This window comes from Zootermopsis nevadensis, unplaced genomic scaffold, assembly GCF_977971745.1.
Source record: "Zootermopsis nevadensis isolate Lab colony 2312 unplaced genomic scaffold, Znev_1.0 Znev_ptg000022l, whole genome shotgun sequence".
NCBI classification, from domain to species: domain Eukaryota; kingdom Metazoa; phylum Arthropoda; class Insecta; order Blattodea; family Termopsidae; genus Zootermopsis; species Zootermopsis nevadensis.
In genome coordinates this window covers 26,561,987-26,582,440 of record NW_028259154.1, presented here as the reverse complement: position 1 = coordinate 26,582,440, position 20,454 = coordinate 26,561,987, and the positions used below count along the sequence as shown (strand labels likewise).

The following is a 20,454-nucleotide window of genomic DNA, read 5'->3' as shown; positions in this document are numbered from 1 at the left end:
TCCATAGATCCTTCATAGGTCCAAAAGCACAACCTGTCTGCCCTTCATACGCCCACATAAGCATTTTATAGTTGTTACCATTCTGTAGTATTATAAGACAGAATGTGCTGAAACATATTTCCTAATTTTTCTTGAGTGCTTTGAATTGTTGTATTTTCATATACATGGGGGAGCAACAGGGAAATTGATGTTGGCAACCCTCGATACTTTCCAAGCTGGACTGAGTGAGTCAGGTTCTCAAGGACTCTGGTCCGTGGAGTTTGTCACTCAGTTGAACACACCTGACACTGTACAAATTATGTCTTGTGTTAAGTCCATTATCAGAAGAAAACAGTATGCCTCTTAACGTAATTGGTCTGTCTAATATTATTCTCTTCCATCATTCTTTCTCACACATATAATGCCATTTTTATATTATGCATGACAAATTTTTGCAAATAAATTACAACTGCAGTAGTGACATTGCATAACAATTGCACAAAAATTACAAACATCACATTGAAATTATTCAATAGATAACTTTTTATTAGAGACACTTTACATGTACAGATTAAGCTGCAGTAACAATATTACAAAATTTCAATACTAAACATATTTTTAACATAGGCATATTGTATACTGAAAGAAACAGTGGTTTAATAATACCAAATTTCTTGGCTGTATTACATTTGTTATCTCTTTAGATCAGAAAATCTCCCTTGAAGTTCTGCACTATCTTCATAGCTGAAATTAGTGAAATACAATTGGTGTGTGTGCGCGCGCGCACATGTAGCCATTTGCCATATATTAATTTATTCTGCATTCATTTTGTTATACTTTAGATCACAGTTTACTTTGACATGTTTAAAGTAGTAAAGGATAATGAAATATAATACAAGAGGGAGTGTGACATGTTAGTAATATTAAAAAATGTATATTCTACGAGATATGCTAAAAATTACAAACCAGGAGAACTTAGTTTTTAAATTTAATTTCAGTTTTCCTTGAACTGAATGTTGTACATTTAAATATCTCATTAGTTTATGTCCTCTGTAGTAGCATTTTAGTTTATGTAAGATATATGCTAAGAGGATTCATAGATTTGTACACATACACTCACGTAAAATCGAAATTATTAATATATACACGAGAAATGGAACAGTAATTGCAATGCACAGTGACAGAAGAAATACCTCTCTCTATAAGCCCTTGCTCCCCCAAGTAGGTGCAGTACACAGTAGTAGTAGTACAATATTACACACATGCACGCAAACACACACACACACACCATATCATTTTTTCTTTCCCTTTTAGTAATACCATATTACATATTTGTGATGTGAACAAGAAATTAAATAATATATGTGTCAGTGCCATGGATATAACTGTCCCAGACAATGTACATAGGGAATTTACATCAAGCACCTAGAAGTTTGGGGAGGTCCGAAACTTCTAGGTGCTTGATGTAAATTTCCTGACCTTTCAAATCACAGCATTTTAAAATTATAATCTGGTGCCATAATATATGGTGGCTCAAAATTCAAAACATGAAAGGCTCCTGATTTATGTATTTATTCATGAATATGTATGAGTAAAGGTGAAAGTTTTCCACTTTATAAATCAAGGGGTGCAATCAAAGAACTGAAATACCTCTCTGCAATTTTAAACCAACAGAACACCCTCCTATGCCCAGTCTTTGACAAGATTTGTGGCTTGCATATGGACCAGTGCAGTTCTTTTGTTATCCAATTGTAAGCCATTAATGAATAATATTGATCCAAACCTTTGCTTTCTTCAAAATAGCTGATTTTTTTTACACCTAACTGAAAATTATGGGGTGACAGCTGAAATATCAGGTGACAAAAAGATAATGAAATCAAGGAGGTTATGGTGGGTTGGACAAAAATGTATATAGAATCTCCGTGGTAACAACCTTTGGGAAATGGCAAATCGGAAGACCAAAAAGGAGATGGATGCTAATGTTAAGGTAGATGTTGTGAAAGTGGCACAGGATCTTGTCCAATGGTATACACTTTGGTATTACTGATGATGAACCTTCAATTTGTGCTGCCACAGCATTAGTCAGAACTTCAATATGCAAGCAGGTCCTTTTATATAGCACAGAAATATGAAATCATAGTCATTTGTATCAATACAATTAAAATAATCCACATTCAGTGAATGGCTGTGGGGTTAAACATGAAAGATTTTCTAACTATTGCATTTAGTTTTGTAAACTTTACTAAAAATGAGAAACTGAACTTCAAAATATCATATCAATATAATCTGCAACAAATTAACATTATCTGATACCTAATAATAGTACAATTATTACGTGATAGTAATGGAAGCGACATCTCCATTAACTGTAGCTATGTAAATAAATGTTGGAACATTAATTGATAAGTCACGTAAATTTACTTCTGGTAGATAATTTCAAGATGAGGTTCAGGAAGATATTCTTTTTGTTTTAAAACAAAACAAAGTATTTGTACATAGTGGCTTAATGGAGAACTTCAGTGTGTCACTTTACAACATGACATAAAAAACAAAAGAATAGAATATTTGGAAATAAGGTAACAATTTAAGCCAAAAGTCTGTAACAAACTAAAAGAACTATCAGCTGCAGACACACTGATTTAAGATCCATTGTCTTCATTCTCTTTACTCTTTGTAGTGAAGTTCAATTGTGTTTTGTTCTGGGGGTATTTTGACCTTTATTCCATTAAGGGATATATTCCACTTTCTATATATGTGAAATAAGAATAAGTGACTGACATAAGTGATTTTCTGTCATTGCTGCCAATCACCATTGGATGCATACTTAAATAATTTAAATTTATATACTAAGGTATTAGTTATAAAGAAAACCAGGTCACCCTGGTGAGTATAACAGAAGATATCACACACAGCTGTTCTTGATTCATGTATAAGTGAGGATACTTCAGATTCCAACATCTATTTTATAGTTTATATCTTAATTGCATCATGCTTGTGTTCCTCAATACAATACTTTTATTTTCCGTCGTTACACAAGCTTGTTGTTAAAAATCATATAAAATTTCACATAAAATTGTTACATTTTAAAATTGACTTTTTTTACTTTTATTTTCCGTCGTTACACAAGCTTGTTGTTAAAAATCATATAAAATTTCACATAAAATTGTTACATTTTAAAATTGACGACATGTTTCGATATACAATTCTATCATCGTCAGGTCTATCAAAATTAAAATTAAAATCTGGTGTATCTGTTGCTCTGCTTATATTGCTTTTGTTTTTATCCGTTTTTATTACATCTCAGGCTTCTTCCATTTAATTTTGGAGACGCGCCTGGGTGCCTATATCTGCAAAATCAATTTTAATTTTTATATCGTGATTCTGGATACCGACATAGGAAATGGAATAATATTACTCTAATTTTATATTAAGGAATTACTCAAATATATATCGTATTACAAGCAAAAGAAATGCAATCACAAAATATAAAGTATTATAACATACCGGGTTGTGTGTGAGGTGCGTGTCCGTTGTTATTGAATGGCAGACAGCAACTGAGTTGTAAGTTTCGTGTGTGGCTATTGTGGGTGAAAGTTGTTTAGGGGGTTGGGTCAATGGACTGTAGAATGTTAAATATCGGATTGTTCGTGTAAATGTTACTGTCGTTTAATGCAAGGTTATGTTTATGTGTTCTTTGTATATGATATTTCTCTATGGTGTCTCTATGTGGTTTGTTTTGTATTATTTTTATAATGTCCATTGTATGTTCTATTTTGTTGTATGAATGTCCTGTGTTTAATATATGCTTTGCATATGCTGAATGGTCTTTATTATGTTTTATTGCTGTAATATGCTCTTTATATCTTTGATTAAAGGTGCGTCCAGTTTGGCCTATATAGGTTAACGGGCAGTCATTGCAATTTTAAAATGTAACAATTTTATGTGAAATTTTATATGATTTTTAACAACAAGCTTGTGTAACGACGGAAAATAAAAGTATTGTATCTATTTTATACTTCATTTTATTCCTCTTAAGAAGACATTTCTGCTTTACGTGGGTTGTCATTTGTATTATTTGGAAATTTAACATTAGCAGTGTTCTTTCTTGTATCGAAACTTAGCAGTTAAAAGATGGCTATCTACTGGGTTGTAACATCTTGTAATTTGGTAGTAGTTTACAAATGTTTCAGAGGTTCTTGCCATCATCAGGGTGATCACCCTGACAATGGAAGCAGCAAAGACCTCTGAAATTATGGTAAACTTATACCAGACTACATGGTGCTCAAACCCAGAAGATAACCGCCACCTTCGTACTCATCACTATCAGAACCTCAAATACTACATTAGCAATTAATTTCTCTAATTTAAATGTGCATACCCTTTCAGCATTCACTTAATCAATTGCATTATATTATGCTGCCTTTCTATACAGACCTCGTCTGATTTTGTAATTTCATACTTTTACGATTTTGTGAACCAGAATAACCTAACGTATTAAGTGCGACAGATATTGGCCTGAAGTTATTATAGCATTCTATATAATATGATCTGAAAGTGAAATAAAAATTAACTATCATGAAACAACATGCAACTATTTATTGCGCAGAAGAAGCACAAACATTTATATAACATCTTTATATTAAAAGATCCATATAATTTATAGAATTACAAACAAAAAGGGCTTTAATAGCATGAAAGAAAGAGGGAAAATATCTGGGAACTTTAAGACAAAGATAAAAAGAACAAACTGAGTGACATAAGGATGTTCCTTGGACAATGTTGGTAGGTAACAGTATGCATATAACATTCTGTAAGCTTGCTCTGTCTCCATCTTCAGGTCAGAATGAATGAGAGGAAATACCTATTAAGCTGGGCTGATTTAACAAAGCTAGTCCTTGTCACTGGAACACCTACAGACAAAGAACAATGTCCAAAAAGCATCTTGATATCGGACAACGTTAACAAACCTATAGAATTACACAACAATCAAGTGATGGGGGGACATTATATAATACCATTTAACAAACTGAGGAACAGATTAACTTCCATTACTGTATAGTAACAACTCCCACACACTTTCCAACTAATCAGACTTCCAGAAACCCTTACATTTTATCTACAGATGCTGCCACTGTGTGGGTACTATACTGGTATTAGATTCCAAGGCTCTTGCAATTTCCTCATGAATGCCATGACCTAACCATAGCAGCTGCAGTTTCTTGTACCTTTCCAGACACAGTCGTAGTGGATTTCCCCGCCGCAAACCTTGATCTGTCTCACCATACTGATCAAGGTACGGAGGAGACATGAAGCAGCCTCTACTTGGACTGGCGAGGAGAAGAATCTCACATTCTCGCACCCGGAGAAATATTCCAACTCCAGCACCACATTCATGGGCATGGTAAGTACATGCTCCAACTAAAGTTCTATTCAGCTCTGTCTGGCAGCAATAGCTCTGAGAGCACAGCATCTGACCACATACCAGACACATAGTTGGGTTTCGTGAGTCTTCACGCTCGCTGTTTGGGCAGGTAAAGAGTGACACCGTGTTGATAAGTTCACTGTAGTCTGCAGGAAGAGATACTAACTGGTTTACTGGCAGAGGGACAGTAACTGGACTCAAGTTTGATGCCCCAGACACGTATCGGCGCACCTGAAATAGAAACAGAGGAGCATAGGACTTCTGTATTTATATCTGCTTTGTTTATGCATCATATTTATACACCCATATTTGACTGACATTCTTCATGTAAATTTTTATCGTGATATTTTGAAGCAAATCTTATGCCATAAAATGTAAATATACCTTTTCTCATATGTTTCTATGAGCTTTACTGAGATACAATTTATTTCAAAATAGTCACTTTGGTTTCAGTAACTTTAATATGAAAGGTGTTCTTACCTTCTCATGATGTGCCCATTTCATTGAAAGATCAAAAACAGCCGGTGAAGATACTAATTCATGGTATGATTTTGGGAGACCCAAATAGGCACAAAGATTTTCAAATGTGTCTCCTCCAACTTCCATAAGCACATATGGACCAGGAACGCCCACAAGAAAATGGTAAAACAAAGCACAACAACGGAGGAATGGAATACAAGCATTCTTAACCTGAAAATGAAGACGAAAATGTATAAATAACAAACAGCAACAATTCTTAAAAATTTTCAGTGTTTAAGAAATGAAACTGTAGCTATGGGGTCAGTTCATTCACAAAACTGTAGTCCCAACTAATAGTCTGAAACTACAATTTTTTACTCAAAATTTTGTTAGGGCTGTTATAGTACCAGATATAAACAAAATCTGGCCATGAACAGTGCAGCTGTTAGTTTTCAGCTAGGACCACTAGACGAAGCTTATACGTAATTTTGCCTTTGTTTCTAATTGTGCCAACTTCACGAACTATTGTCCATTGTACACTGAGCTCTTAAGCACACAAGTAGACATGGGATGCTGTGTGGAAGAGGCACACAGAATATCACAGTTGAATGGTTAGTCCTTCTGCTTTGTACCTGAAAACCCTGAGGCTCAAATCATGCCTGGAGACCACCTATTTATAATATTTTCCATGATTTTCCTCTGTCCTTCCATCACTTCATGTTCCAACTTACACACTAAAATTCAAGAACCAAATATTCTGAGCCTATGCACAAACAAAAGGTTTTCATTCTTACCTTTGTCCATACACTGCGGGCATCCAACTGGACTGCATTTTCATCACTAGGTACTGCTGCGACCTTCCGAACAGCATGCAGAAGCTCTAGAATATTACTTTTTGCTGCTGGGTCACCTTCACCTACTTCTTCCACATCCATTGGCTCTTCTTCTCTTTCATTGAAATCAACCGTCAATAAAATTTTCACAATATGTGACAGAAGCATGAGTTTCAGTATGTTTAACTCTTGCACATTTCCAGAAGGAACTGGTGTTGGTTGATCACTCAAGAAAAGACTTGGAAGAGAAAACGTTAGAGGGACAAGTACTCCAAAACAATCCCAGTCAAGAATACATGGACCATCAGATGGATTCTCAAGAATCAATGACAGTATATGAAGAGCATGGCTGCTCGTAACTTCTGGTCGTTTCCATACGGCATCGAATACGCCAACAATACGAACTAAACTTTCTAAGCAGTCCCGGTGACGACAAGACAGGTCTCCAAGCAACGGTTTCTCCATGTCTCGCAACAGACATTCCAGAGAATGGATAGAGTATGCACATGATTTCCATATCATTAATGGTACTCTTGAGTCGCCGATGTGAGGATGGACACCTAGACCTTTTGTGTATGTAGCCTGAGAATACAAGATGATCATCTCCTCAAGATTTTCTGAAAGCCATGGTTTATCTGCAAGATTTCTGTTAGATGGGAAAAGGGATGCAAAGTCTGCCCCTGAATCACCCAATTCAATGGACACTTGATCTATGGGACACGTATAAAGCATATGCTGAACAGGCTGAGAATCTACATCATCGGCAAAACCTTGGAAGTCAGACTGATTTTCTTCTGAGGTCGCGTTTAAAGTAACTTCCCGTCCCTGAAGAGCCTGGATTCGTGAACTTCGCCTTACCTCCAGCTTTCTAACACCACTGGGAAGTTTCTTCTTGTATTTCAGTGCTATCTTAAGTCCCTGTAACCAAGTCTCAAAAGTTACATTTTTCTGGGCATGTTGATTAGACTGTGGCTGAAAAGTTCCAAGAGGTGGAACTAGAGGCAATACAGTGTTGCTGAGACATTCACACAAGGGACAGAGATACTCATGCTTCTCTATGTCAAAGCTTATAGGCTGACGGAGACGATAAGGCCGTCTGTTTTCCTTAGCCAAAATACTGTCAAAATACTTCTGCCAGCAATGAGTATGCATAACATGACCACACGTGCCAGTATGTGGAGCAGGGCCCACTGAAGCAGGAAGAAACAGGGGATCTGGAAGATCATACCGACCGCTTTCTTCCATGTCCAGGTTTTCTGTTTTACGGTGCTGACAAAGGACTGTAGATTGCTGGACAAAAGCAGCTAACAACAATGCTGGCCCATCTGCAGATACAGTTTGATCTTCCTGACAAAGGATGCAAGTATACTGCTGTTCAATAATAGGTTTACTCGTTTGATTTGGTCCTAATGCCACTGGTGCTGTCTCCATATTCTCTGAAAGATCCATGGGTAAGCCTTTCAGGTCACTCATTTTTCCTACTTCAGACACAGTAGTTTCAAACAACTTGGCATTCTCTTTCATGAAGTTCTTTTGCATGGCTGTCATCTGGGCCATAATCTTTGCTCTCTTTTGAGCGGCCATCATAGCTCGCCATTCTTTCTCCTCCTTTGCTGTACCTTCACTTTGAGATGTTTCCTGCAGAAGTGTTGAGGGAACAGTAGTAGATGGACCTCCTTGCCTTCTTGGTGCTGCTATTTGTCGGTATTTAGCCAACGTCCACACCAGCAAATCTTTGTGTGCTTCAACTCTAGCACTTGAACATAATTCTTCTATAAGCAGCTCCAATCTCCACTTCTCAGCACGTTCAGTAAAAAGTAGAAACTGGCAATACTGTTTTTCTTCTTCCTGTAGAGCGTAGCCAATAAGATGCAGAACTTTGTGCAACTGAGTTTCTGAGAAACTTCTAGCTCGGAGATTGATGCTGCGTTCCAAGACAATCTGCATGATGTGCAGCATCACGTCACATTGGAGCAAATTCGCCATCATCATAAAAGCATCTGTCAATGGTGGTAGTGGTGGTGGAGGGCAACATTCTGGTTCACCTGCAGCTTTACGTCTCTTACGCTGTGTCTCTTCAGATTTTGAAAATTCCTCCCTTGTGTAGTGGTAAAAGAAAACATTGTAGTTAGAATAGAGTTCAGTCTTCAGTTCATAGATGCCCTTTCCTGATCCTTGTCCTGGTTTCTTGAATTCAGCAACTTGATCTATAACTCTTTCCATACCAGTTTCATAGTTTACATCATCAGGCAATGTTTTGTTCAGCTCAGAGTGAGACAGGGGCTTGATGCAAAGTTGCTGGGTAAGTTCCTTCTTAATTCGGTCATCAGAAGTGATCTTCCCGACGCCTGGGGTATATCTCTCACCCACCAAAATGACGAGCAATCCTAAGAATTCTTCAACTAAACTAATTGTCTGTCTCATGCTGTCTTCTTCTGGATTCTTCAAGGTGTTCAGTTCAAACTGAGGATTAGCCCAATTGATCAAATTAAACTTGTTGAGAAGATGAATGAGGAACTCATTACTCTCAATCAACGAAGCTCCAATCTGGAGGAGGACAATATCACGATCTAACATCTCAGAACGGCACTTTACATTATGGTAGAAATACAACTGATTCAGAAGCGAGTAACCATTACGCCGCCACATTCCAGCATGTACTTGTGAGATCATTACCTGGAAAAGCAAGAGTTAAACAAATTAAGTGGACATAAAAAATGAATACTGAAAGTAATTGTAGATACACCCTTTCACAATGACTACTTACTTGCGTTCGTAGCACTGGTTCAATCAGTTGCTCTGGTGTTGGTCTGGGTGTTACTTGAAGTTCATGGCTGTCAAAATGAAGCCCAAATTTTTCCAAGTGGATATGTAGACCTGCTAGAAATCGAGACAAAGGTAGATGGATGGACACTGGCTGTGTTGCAACATCATACTGGATGCATGTAGCACTGTGGTCAACCAGCTCTCGCACCTCACCAGCTTGATTAGGATCAAAGCTTGGATTGTCATAAAGCTTTTTTAAGGTCGCCCGATATGCCTTGATAAGTACAATCTTGTCAGTGCCACACCATTCTAAGGCAAGGGTGATTACAGGAGCCAATTTGATGTGAAGATTAAATGCAGTCTCCCACTCTGGTTCATACTCCATATGCTGGCCTACTTGTCTTGTCACCATATCCATTCCTTGCATGAACGTCAGAAGATTCAAAAGCAGCGATATTCCTTGTAGGAACCCTTTCCGAAGGGCATCAGTCCACATTACAGGTTTTGAGCTGAGTAAATACTTCAAATCATAAAGTATATAATGAGCACGTTTGAAGGTGCCAGTTGGAACATTTCGTTCAAATTCCAGTTTTCCAGCTTTGTTACATTTTCTTGTACATTCAGAAATAAATGTGTTAAGAAGAATGAACAGTACATCATCATTAGCGATCAAATAATGAGCTAATGTTGGGACAGTGAAGACTTGAACAGACATAGAAGCTACTGAGAATGAGTGATCATGATCATCTCTCATGAAATCCTTGAGAACAGAACCATAATTCTTTGTGAAGACCTTAGCAAATGCTTTCTTGCTCTCGTACTCCATCAACATGCCTGAGATGATAAGGCGATGCCAATGTGTTCGAGCAGATTTCCAAAGATGAGAGTCAAGCAGAAGAATTCCCTCCACAATGGAAGCATCAGGTGCCTTGTTTTGGAGAGCCACGTCACTGAATAGGACACGGAAACCCTCTGCATATCCAAGGATCTTTTGCAGCCAATCCAAAAGTTTCATTGCATAAAACTGATGGGCTATCACATGTGTATGCACCACCAGCACCTTTAATAAGAATAAAATTCAATTAGCCACAAACTACAATGAATGATTTTATGACGGACGTAGCTGCGAAGAGTAGCCGTAAACAAAAGTGTCTAACTCATTCCACTTCTTGATACAAGGGACAATACATCAAACCCTAACCAACTCATACATATTAGTTTGGTTTATTAAGAAACAAAGTTAACCTTCCTTGGTTGGCTCCAGACTAGAAGGATAAAGCTGACAAAGTATTACCTTCAACGGACGATTTCCATGACGAGCTGTGAAACGTTCTATATCTGTCTTGAGTTCAGTGCAGTGCTGGAAGGTAGAGCATTTGACAACAACTCTTCCTTCTCTGTCAGTGTTAGTTACAAAATCAATGGCATCCCTCTGTGAGCACTTAACAACACGTACCAATGTAGTAATCACCTATTTAAAAAAATTACACTGCTATAGAATACAATACACACAAACAAAAAAATATCACATTAAGGGAGTTTCTGATATAAATCAACACATTTAGAATAAAAAAAACAATATAATATAAAACTGATTTAGCACTCATGGGTAATAATCCATAAAAAGTAAAATAGTGATAAACACTAAAGTAATACAAATCACTATTTTCAATTACCTACAATGCATGATATCATATGAAGAACAAAAATATATAGAAGCCAAAATTGATAACTTTTTAAAAGTTACAGGCCTTGTAAATACAATTTTCAAGCCATCAAAAGTCCAGAAACACACTACAATAAAAATTTATAATACTTACCTCTGCATATATAGAAGTGAGAACCAACTAACTAACTAACTAGATGGCTTACCGAACCCGAAGGTTCATCACCGAATTAACCAAAGCCCTCCACCGGACCCTGTCCTGGGCCAACAAAATCCAGTTTCCTTCAACTCCTATCTCCCATAGATCCCGCCTGAGATTATCCTCCCATCTACGTCTAGGTCTCCCCAGCGGTCTCTTCCCTTCAGGTTTCCCAACCAGTACCCGGTGCACACCTCTTGTCCCATCCATGCGCGCTACATGTCCCGCCCATCTCACCCTTCTCGACTTAATCACCCTCACAATACTGGGGGAGCAGTACAGATTTTTAAGCTCGTCATTGTGCAGTTTTCTCCACGCCCCATCGTCTTCCCTCCTAGGCCCAAATATCCTCCTCAACACCCGATTCTCAAACACCTGCAATCTGTGTTCCTCCCTCTGAGTGAGAGACCATGTTTCGCACCCATACAAAACAACAGGCAAGATTATTGTTTTGTATACTTTAATTTTCAGGTTCTTAGAAATCAGACGGGAAGACAAAATATTTTGGACTGAGAAGTAGCAAGCATTTCCGGAATTTAGTCTCCTCCTAACTTCCTCACAAGTATCATTTTGATTTGTTATTGTTGTTCCCAAATATTTGAACTTTGTAACCCTTTCAAAGGATTTATTAGCTACCCTAAGATAATTTTGCCCGCCTGTCTTCTGATGACGAGATACTAACATGTACTTAGTTTTTTCTGAATTTACTTCCAGCCCCACTTGTCTACCAGCCTCTAGTAAAACTTCTGCGTTCCTCTTTATTGTATTTATATCGTCCCCCAATAAATTAACATCATCAGCATATGCCAATAGCTGATGTGTCCCGTTCAATTGCAAACCCTCCTGCCTACCTTGGACCTTCCTGATGGCGTATTCTAGCGCAAAGTTAAAGAGCAAGGGAGACAAAGCATCTCCTTGTTTTAGACCGTTCTTGATGAGGAATGTCTCAGATACATATTTACCTACTCGAATTTTGCTGCAGGTTTCATTTAAGCACATTTTTATTAGACCCACTAGCTTCTTTGGTATACCAAATTCAATAAGAATATTATATAGCACTTCTCTCTTCACAGAGTCATAGGCTTTTTTGAAATCTATAAATAACTGATGTACAGTCCCACCGAACTCCCATTTTTTCTCTAGTATCTGACGAATGCAAAAGATCTGATCAATCGTTGATCTGTTTCGTCTGAACCCACACTGATGATCCCCAATAGTTTCATTCGCATATGGGGTTAATCTTGCCAAAAGAATGTTGGATAGAATTTTGTATGAGGTTGATAGCAGCGATATTCCTCGGTAATTACCACACTCAGTCTTGTCCCCCTTCTTATAAATAGGAATAATTATGGATTCCTTCCATTGATGTGGCATCTCTTCCTTATCCCAAATTAACTGAATAAGCTTATGGATCCTCATATGCAACCCTTTGCCACCTGCTTTAATTAATTCGGCCGGAATCTGATCAATTCCTGGAGATTTATAACTTTTCAACTTCCCAATGGCTAGTTCCACTTCATCTAAGCTAGGTTCTGGCACCAACAGTTCAGCTGTATGCATTTTAATCTGTCTAATATCACCAGTATTATGAACATTTAAGAGCTCGCTAAAGAAATTTTTCCACCTATTCACAATTTTTATTGGATCTGCAAGCAAATTGCCACTATCATCCTTTACCAAATTAGTCTGGGGTTGATATCCTTTCTTAAAGTTATTAATGCCTCTGTACAGGTCTCTGATGTTTTTTTCCTTATTATTTGTCTCAAGTTCAGCAATTTTGCCCTTCAGGTATTCCCTTTTCTTAGTCCTAAAGGTTCTACTAGCCTCACGTCTCACGTTACATAGATTATCCGCATTTGTTTTGTTTGGGTTCTGCAACCATTGAAATTTTGTTTGCTTCCTTCGATCTATTAATTTTGAACATTCTTCATCAAACCACGGTTTATTTTGCTTTCTCCTGTAGTATCCTAGTTTCTCTTTTGCTGAAATTTTGATGCAGTTTCTGACATTTTCCCACTCCCTGTTGATGTCCACACTTTCATTATCCTCATTTGTCTCTAAAATTTGAAACCTATTCGAAATTTCAACTTGATATTGTTCCTTTGCCTCTCCCTCACTTAATTTTTTCAAATCAAATCTTTCTGTGTCAAAATTTTGTTTAGTTCGTCTACTTACTGAAAGCCGCTCCCTCACTTTTGCTACCACCAGATAATGATCAGTGTCGCAATCTGCTCCTCTGAATGATCTCACATCAATTACATTTGTCTGCCTTCTCTTATCTACTAAAACATGATCTATTTGATTGTGTGTTCTGCCATCTGGGGAAGTCCAAGTGTATTTATGAACATCACGGTGTGGAAATTTTGTACTTTTTACAATTAAATCTTTTGACGTAGCGAAGGTCACTGCTCTGACGCCATTATCATTACTAAGTGCATGGAGACTCTCGCTGCCTATTGTGGGTTTGAAGACATCCTCCCTCCCAATTTTTGCATTGAAATCTCCTAGCAGAATTTTCATGTGAGAAGTGAGAACCAGACAATGAAAATAAAATTAAAAACCAGAATTACAGACACTGAAACCCAATTTATGAGAAGAACAGTGAAATACACTTGGGTAGGCCATAAAATCAAATAAGACATTAAGAGAACTACAGTGAAAACATATGCATTGATCAAAATTTTGAAATATACAACCAACTGTATTCAACTCGGTGACAAAATGCAAAGAGTCAGAATTCCCAAAGTGTTAAAAATTACAAATCACATGCCAATATGATATTGCTCCCTGGTGGTGCTTGCTGATGTCTGCTCCATACACATCCCAAACTGCATTAGATTCTTTGTATAGTTTGTATGGACCTGGCATAGTTCCATTCAGTAAAAGCCATTAATTTACAATGCCTTTCTTACCTGTTCAAAAGTATGACTTTCATCATTGAATAGAACAGTGCAGTATGCATCAGGAGTATTAAACAGGCCAAAGAGATTCTCATCAGATTCCTTCACTTGCAGATCAGAAGGCAGGCCCGTAGTATACTCCAGAGTAAGCAACTGATATGCGTACTTCAGCACAGCCGTGAATGCAGCTCGGGCTCGCTCGGTGAGATCGTCCGGCAGATGATGTCCAGCTGGATCTGGTCTTATTTCTGATCCAGCTACGTGTATGTCACAGAATGGTTCTGACCGCCAAGCTTCTGTATCACCACAGTCACAGCAGCCACCCCCACTTGACGTTCCTGAATGTAAGGTATTAAATACACAAACATTAATGTTTTTAGTTATATTTCTTCCATAATGCTGGTCTAGTATCCCACAAGGTTGACTGGAAACAAAAATTATCTTTCAAGGTGTGTGTGTGTGTGCATGCATTATTTTCCTAATTTACAATTGAACATACTAGCACTTTCAAGGGCTCATAGAACTACTGTCTGCATTAACAGCAACATAAAATTTCATAAAATATAACAAATATTTACATAATTTAAAATATACACCTGAGCTGAAAACCTCATTCAAATTATAATGTTTAGACAAAGGAGAGAACAAAAACACCTTTAAATTATACCTTGAAGCTTCCTTACCCTAGGTGAGATGAAAAATGTGCACACATTTTTTGTTGTCAGAAAGCCTCAAGGAAAGAGACAACTTGGAAAACCTTGGCATGGGTGGGAGAGCATTTAAATATATTTTAAATAGTGTGTAAGGGCATATGTTGAATTCAGCTAGCTCTGGATAAGATCCAGTGGGAGGCTGTTGTGAACTTTGTAACCTTCAGGTCCTATAAAAGGTGGGAACCATGTGAGCAACTACTAGCTTCTCCATGGGAGTTACTTAGCATCCTTACCCATCTTGTACTTATGATGGCGATGTGCAGACTGCTTGAAACAGTCCACACAAAGGACACACGTAGGGTCCATACCACATTCACGGCAACTGTATGTTGGTTCTCCCATCTTGAACACTCGCCCACAGACTGATGGCGGACTATCCAACTGGCTCAATTTGGTCAGAACCTCTTGTGGATCACCATTACATATGAACTGTTCCAGAGTATCAAACAGAACCTCCTGAGCTTTGGCTTCATCATAACTCCAATCAAGGCTATTTCCATAAGGTTCAGGGCTATAAATTTTAGGAACCCAGATTCGCCAATGTTCCTTAAAGTGTGTGCCTGATAGAACTCCATTCTTGAGTTTATCATTCCATACATCAACACATGATCTTGATGAGTCAGGAAACACAAGTAGTACACGTTCCACTTCAAGATCAGAGAAGGTCAAGTCATTATCGATAGAATCCCCCATTACAGCAGAATAAGCATCTGAAATTAAATAAAACAAGTCTGAAAACTTGTTCACAATGAAACAATTTGTTTCTTTGTTTCTTTAACAATACTATGTCAAGTACATAGGTTAAATGGCAGAAAGACTATGTATGAAGAATTCGGAAGGATGTGCAAGTAGTCAAAACATAGTGTAATGCACTACCCAGTATTTGCATGTGAAAAACCATGAACAAATCAAGCAGGAGAGCCAGACTTGCGTGCAGTATTTGAAACCAGGACCTCTCAAATCAGAAGCTGTGAATCAAAATACTTTTCTTTCACACTTCTTCTCAGATTTTCTAAATGTCCTTTTTGTTGCCATATACTACCTCTATGACCCAATGAAATGATATGAATTTAATATACTGAATGTGTCTAGTGGTGCAAAGAAGTTCAAACTTTACATCCTGATATACATTTTCAGTATAACAAAATATTAATAAGAAAGCAATACAAAGCAATCCCTATATATAATAGTATATCAACATAATTCAGCACTAAACACACCCAATCATTTTTCTGTATTCTACAGGTTTTTAAATTATATTTTTTTACTTGATTAAATTCAGTGAAAGTTTAGGAACTGCTGCACGTACATTTTTACAAGAACAAAAGACTATGTATGCATATCCACACAATGGACTTCCCTTGATTAACATATATTCAACACACTAACCTATAATGTGTTATATATCTTCTTGAAAACACATTAAGAACAATGAAACTTCTACACTTAACAGTGATTTCACTGTGTTTATTTGTAATTTATGCAAGTCCTTCAAAAATAGCAGTAATATTTTTAAATATTCACCTACTTTGTTAAAAATAACAGAAAACTTGCATCAGGGACATGGCAGAGACTAAATAAAAGTTATTTCCATACACAATTTAAAATGACCACTGCTGTAAATTCCCTGTCATGGCCAGTGTTCAGGATTAGTTTCCAACCAAGCTGGGCTACTTGCCAAAGTCTTTCTTATTTTAAGGGGCATTGCCTACAGAAGGTTACTGTCCATCTGTTAAAAAAGAATGCCAACAGCCAATAAACATGGTCGACAATTCAATTAGCATATTTTGGTACCTTCAGTAACATTATTAAATGGTTCACTATTCATCCATTTCTTATTCTTCAGCATTCAGGTTTTTTGCTTCATTAAGCACAGGATAAACTTACCTTTACCAAAGCCAGGAACAAGCTTAAGGGGCTTAATACATGATATAATGTTGCCAGTCTAACAATATATGAGTTATAAATTAAAACTGAGTATGTACATACAAAGTTCTTCTTATATTTCTTGTCACAACAGACTAACACACAAGGAATAGATTTAAATTAGTAATTATGAATTTGTTCTCTTACAGTCAAAATGCATTAAGACATTAAATGTTCTGTAGACTATATTCAATTTGGATGACACTGTTATTTGTATAACTAGATTCACCTCCTCAGGTACAAAGTACACAGAAACTTTGTGTGAAGACTTGAAATTTGAGGTTCTTGTGGCAGTGAGGAAGTCTTTGGTTATAAGTGATGGTAATCACCTACAAGACCATGTAGCATCACAACCCAGAAGATCACAATCATCTTAGGCTTTTCACTCGTAATCAATGCAGTCACTGTTCAGTTATTCTAATGTGCATATTTGGTGAACATAAATTATGTGCCTTAAATGGTACTAAATTATCATTTTTGAACCAAGACCCTGGGACACACCTCTTTTCAACCTGATGACCTTGGTTCTATTGTCTTTTGCTAAAAAAAATTGTATGCTATAACAAAAGCACTTCCTTTGTTAATGTATTGACTTCTGTTGTAGGAACTTTTCCTTCAGACTAACATACACCCCAAAAGAGCTTTCTGCCAAGCACTACAAACTTAGTCTTCGTATGTCCTCACAAAAACCCTACAATAACCTTGTGTATATATACAGTATATAATGTTCCTGATATATGTAACCCTCCATTAATATAAAATACTCATGCCTCATTGCAATGGTTACTTCTCAAAAATAAAAGATCACCATCTGTTCGTGGGCACAAAAAGGCTATGTCAGCAAAATTCGAAACTGGGATCGGTGTTTATTGTCTTTAAAATTCCATTTTAACACATTAAACTTAACTGTTTTTAATTTAATTCTAGTATTTACTATTTAATGAAAATAATCCTCTAAAGCAGCATACACTCACAAAGCTACGATATATATAGCAAACAGCATAGCTCCCCTCAAAAAAAATGTAATACTTACCAAAATTGGCAATAGACTGAATCGTAATTTACTCCCTTCAGTCTCTCTTCACTAAAGACGTAATTATAACAAATTCTTTAGAAAAATGTAACGAAATTTAGTAAACTACAGACATCCTCATTTCATTATAATTGAAATCGATGTTATTAACAACAAACAAGACAATCGATCTGACATTTAAATATCGCTTTGGTTTGTATGCAGATACCCTATTTCCGAACAATACAAACAGCTGCAAGTAAAAGCCTTTGCCACGGACTGTTACTACGCTGACGACATAAATGAGACGAACACAGTGACATCTGTGACCACTGCTAGTAGGACTGCAATGCGAATGTAAAGCGGAAGTAAATTTGAAAACAATATCCTTGACCACCTTACTAAACTTTCACCTTTATGCCTGAGCTTTTGATTAATTCTGTCAGTTGATTGTTAGTGTACTAATAATACCACAGAACTATTATCATATAGTTCTACTTCCCACAAATCGGATTATGCAGAGTACCTACCAAAATTTCCCTTATGTGTGTGAACTCTGTTTTGAGGTTAAAAACAACAGTGAATATTATAATAATAAATTCATTAGCTTTAGTTATAGTCTATTTTGCCCCACTTTCGATAATTATGTAATAATCGAAACCTTTGTGTTTGCCCTTGGACATCTTTCCACATTCGTAGTTTTTCTTTTAATCAAATGGTTTAAACTGGATTTAGAAAGAAATAAGGTGTTTCACAAAAGTATTTCAAGCGATATTGCACTAGATGTTGTTATTGTTTTAAGATTATTGCCGCTTTTAATAACTTCAGAATGGCGGGTATTTGAATTCCTGATACAATAGGATTTTGAAACATAACGACTGTTTTGTAGAATGTGAAATTATCAGAAGTAGATAGGGTATATATGATCAAAATATATAGATTTCATAGGATTTTCTGGGGGTGAGATATTTGTTAAGACGATGGAAACCCATATATAGTGTAGTGAAATTCACCGGTTATCACTGTTTCTTTGGGTCTTTGAATGCAAGTGCAGTCTCTGTTAGTGAGGTAATTTCTGTAGTGCTATTGGTGAACCTGGAGGTAAAATAGAAGTTAATCAAGGCCAGTTGTAGTGCCAGGAAGTATTGTCGCTCTTACAGATGGAGAAAGTAGAATCGTTTTCTGTTCTTAAGTTGAATACATGGATCGTTAGACAGTGCGAAGCAATGGGTATGAAACTAAAAGCTATTAATATGGGTAAAGAACTACTTGTTTGTTGAAACAAAATCCTTAGCAATAAATGTACTAAATCATACTCGTCGTGCAAAAACAAAGTTTAAGAGCTTTTTTTTGTATAAATGAGATTTATAATAGAAGTCATTTGTTCTCAACCGGTGTGCCGCGAGCTCTTGCTTGCTTTGAGTAGAAGGATGATCTTTTAATTTAATATGAATGTTAAAAAATCAATAACTTATAAAATTATTATCCATAATTGAGAATATTTCAGTAATTAGTTAAAACATGACAGTAAACTTATATTTGAAATGGCTGTCTTCTTGGTTGTAGGTCCTTTTGCCAGCATCATCAGGGTGATAAGTGATTGCCCCGATGATGGAGGCAGCAAAGATCTCTCAAACGTTGATAAACTAATAAACTACATGGCACTATAACCCAGAAGACAGCCATCTTCAGACTTTCTGCCATGAAAACCTCAAATCAAACATATATTTGAAATTAGTGACAATTGTAGTAGCAGCTGTTGTTGGTGGTGGTGTTAGAACAATGGCTGTGATGGTACTTCACCTCTCACTTGATTGCAGATGTGTTTATATGAACTGTGTTTATTGACAGTCTGCCATGAACAGTAAATATTCCTGTGTATGCAAGGTTCTTTGTCACCCAAGTTTTGTTGAGTGTAGAACCCTTTCTCATCTCATTTCTGGCTCTAGAACCCAGTGTGGGTCCTGGCCACCTCTTTTGGAGGTTACTTGTTCTATTTAGACATTTGGTAGGACTCTTTGGACAAGTGATTACCCGTTGAAAGCAGTTCCCTTTGTTGGAAACAATTTACATTGAAATAATTATTATAAACAGTCTTCTTTGGTGTTTCAGGGCTGAAACAGCCTACTCCCATTCAGACCAATTGCATTCCACACATTCTTTCTGGCGAAGACTGCATAGGATGTGCCAAAACTGGTAGTGGTAAAACATTAGCATTTGCTCTACCAATTCTACAAAAACTGTGTGAAGAGTCATATGGAATATTTGCTCTTGTACTAACGCCCACAAGAGAATTGGCTTTTCAGGTATAGTGGAATATAATTATTACATTACTTACCCAGGTTGTACGAGGGTTGCCACAAAATTACTATGTCTGAGTTTTGTTTTGTTTTAATGGTATTTATTTCTGGTTGTTTATATACAAATTTGGACAATTTTACTATCATTATTTGTCCACATTATCATAATTTCTTTCAGTGAACCCTGTCCAATGATGAATAAGAGCATATCTTACCACATGGTAGATGCTGTGTGCCGTGTCTTTAAAAGACCAAACAGATGAATGTCTAAGGGTGTAG

At 36.8% G+C, this 20,454-nt stretch overlaps 2 protein-coding genes across 9 annotated transcripts in view; one reads left to right on the top strand and one right to left on the bottom strand.

The window, feature by feature from the left end:
- Window positions 1-498: 498 nt before the first annotated feature.
- Ubr1 (Ubr1 ubiquitin ligase) lies at window positions 499-18,216 on the bottom strand. Its single transcript, XM_022074903.2, has 8 exons — window positions 17,897-18,216; window positions 15,171-15,647; window positions 14,237-14,562; window positions 10,754-10,930; window positions 9,461-10,519; window positions 6,655-9,369; window positions 5,882-6,091; window positions 499-5,632 (listed from the first exon to the last, which is right to left on the bottom strand). The coding sequence occupies exons 2-8, from the start codon at window positions 15,628-15,630 to the stop codon at window positions 5,096-5,098; spliced, it is 5,484 nt and encodes a 1,827-aa protein (XP_021930595.1). The 5' UTR covers window positions 15,631-15,647; window positions 17,897-18,216; the 3' UTR covers window positions 499-5,095.
- The window catches only part of Dbp45A (putative ATP-dependent RNA helicase Dbp45A), a 26,968-nt gene continuing 20,948 nt past the window's right edge, over window positions 14,435-20,454 (top strand). For 5 of the 8 annotated variants that reach the window (XR_002544774.2, XR_015536399.1, XM_022074907.2 and 2 more), the window contains exons 1-2: window positions 18,985-19,132; window positions 19,988-20,181. Coding sequence is in view for 5 of the 8 variants with exons in the window: in XM_022074907.2 (XP_021930599.2) it covers window positions 19,036-19,132; window positions 19,988-20,181 (291 nt within the window). In the remaining 3 variants the exon portion in view is untranslated. Of the gene's footprint in view, window positions 14,574-18,961; window positions 19,133-19,987; window positions 20,182-20,454 lie in introns of those variants that run through there. The other 3 variants (XM_087353487.1, XM_022074911.2, XM_022074906.2) reach the window with 3 other exon arrangements.

Coding starts and splice junctions, on each gene's coding strand:
- Ubr1 (XM_022074903.2), bottom strand. CDS start 15,630: ATGGGGGATTCTATCGATAATGACTTGACCTTCTCTGATCTTGAAGTG. Junction 14,563..15,170: donor CCATCATAAGTACAAGATGG/GTAAGGATGCTA, acceptor CCTTACATTCAG/GAACGTCAAGTGGGGGTGGC. Junction 10,931..14,236: donor AAAGTCATACTTTTGAACAG/GTAAGAAAGGCA, acceptor TTTTTTAAATAG/GTGATTACTACATTGGTACG.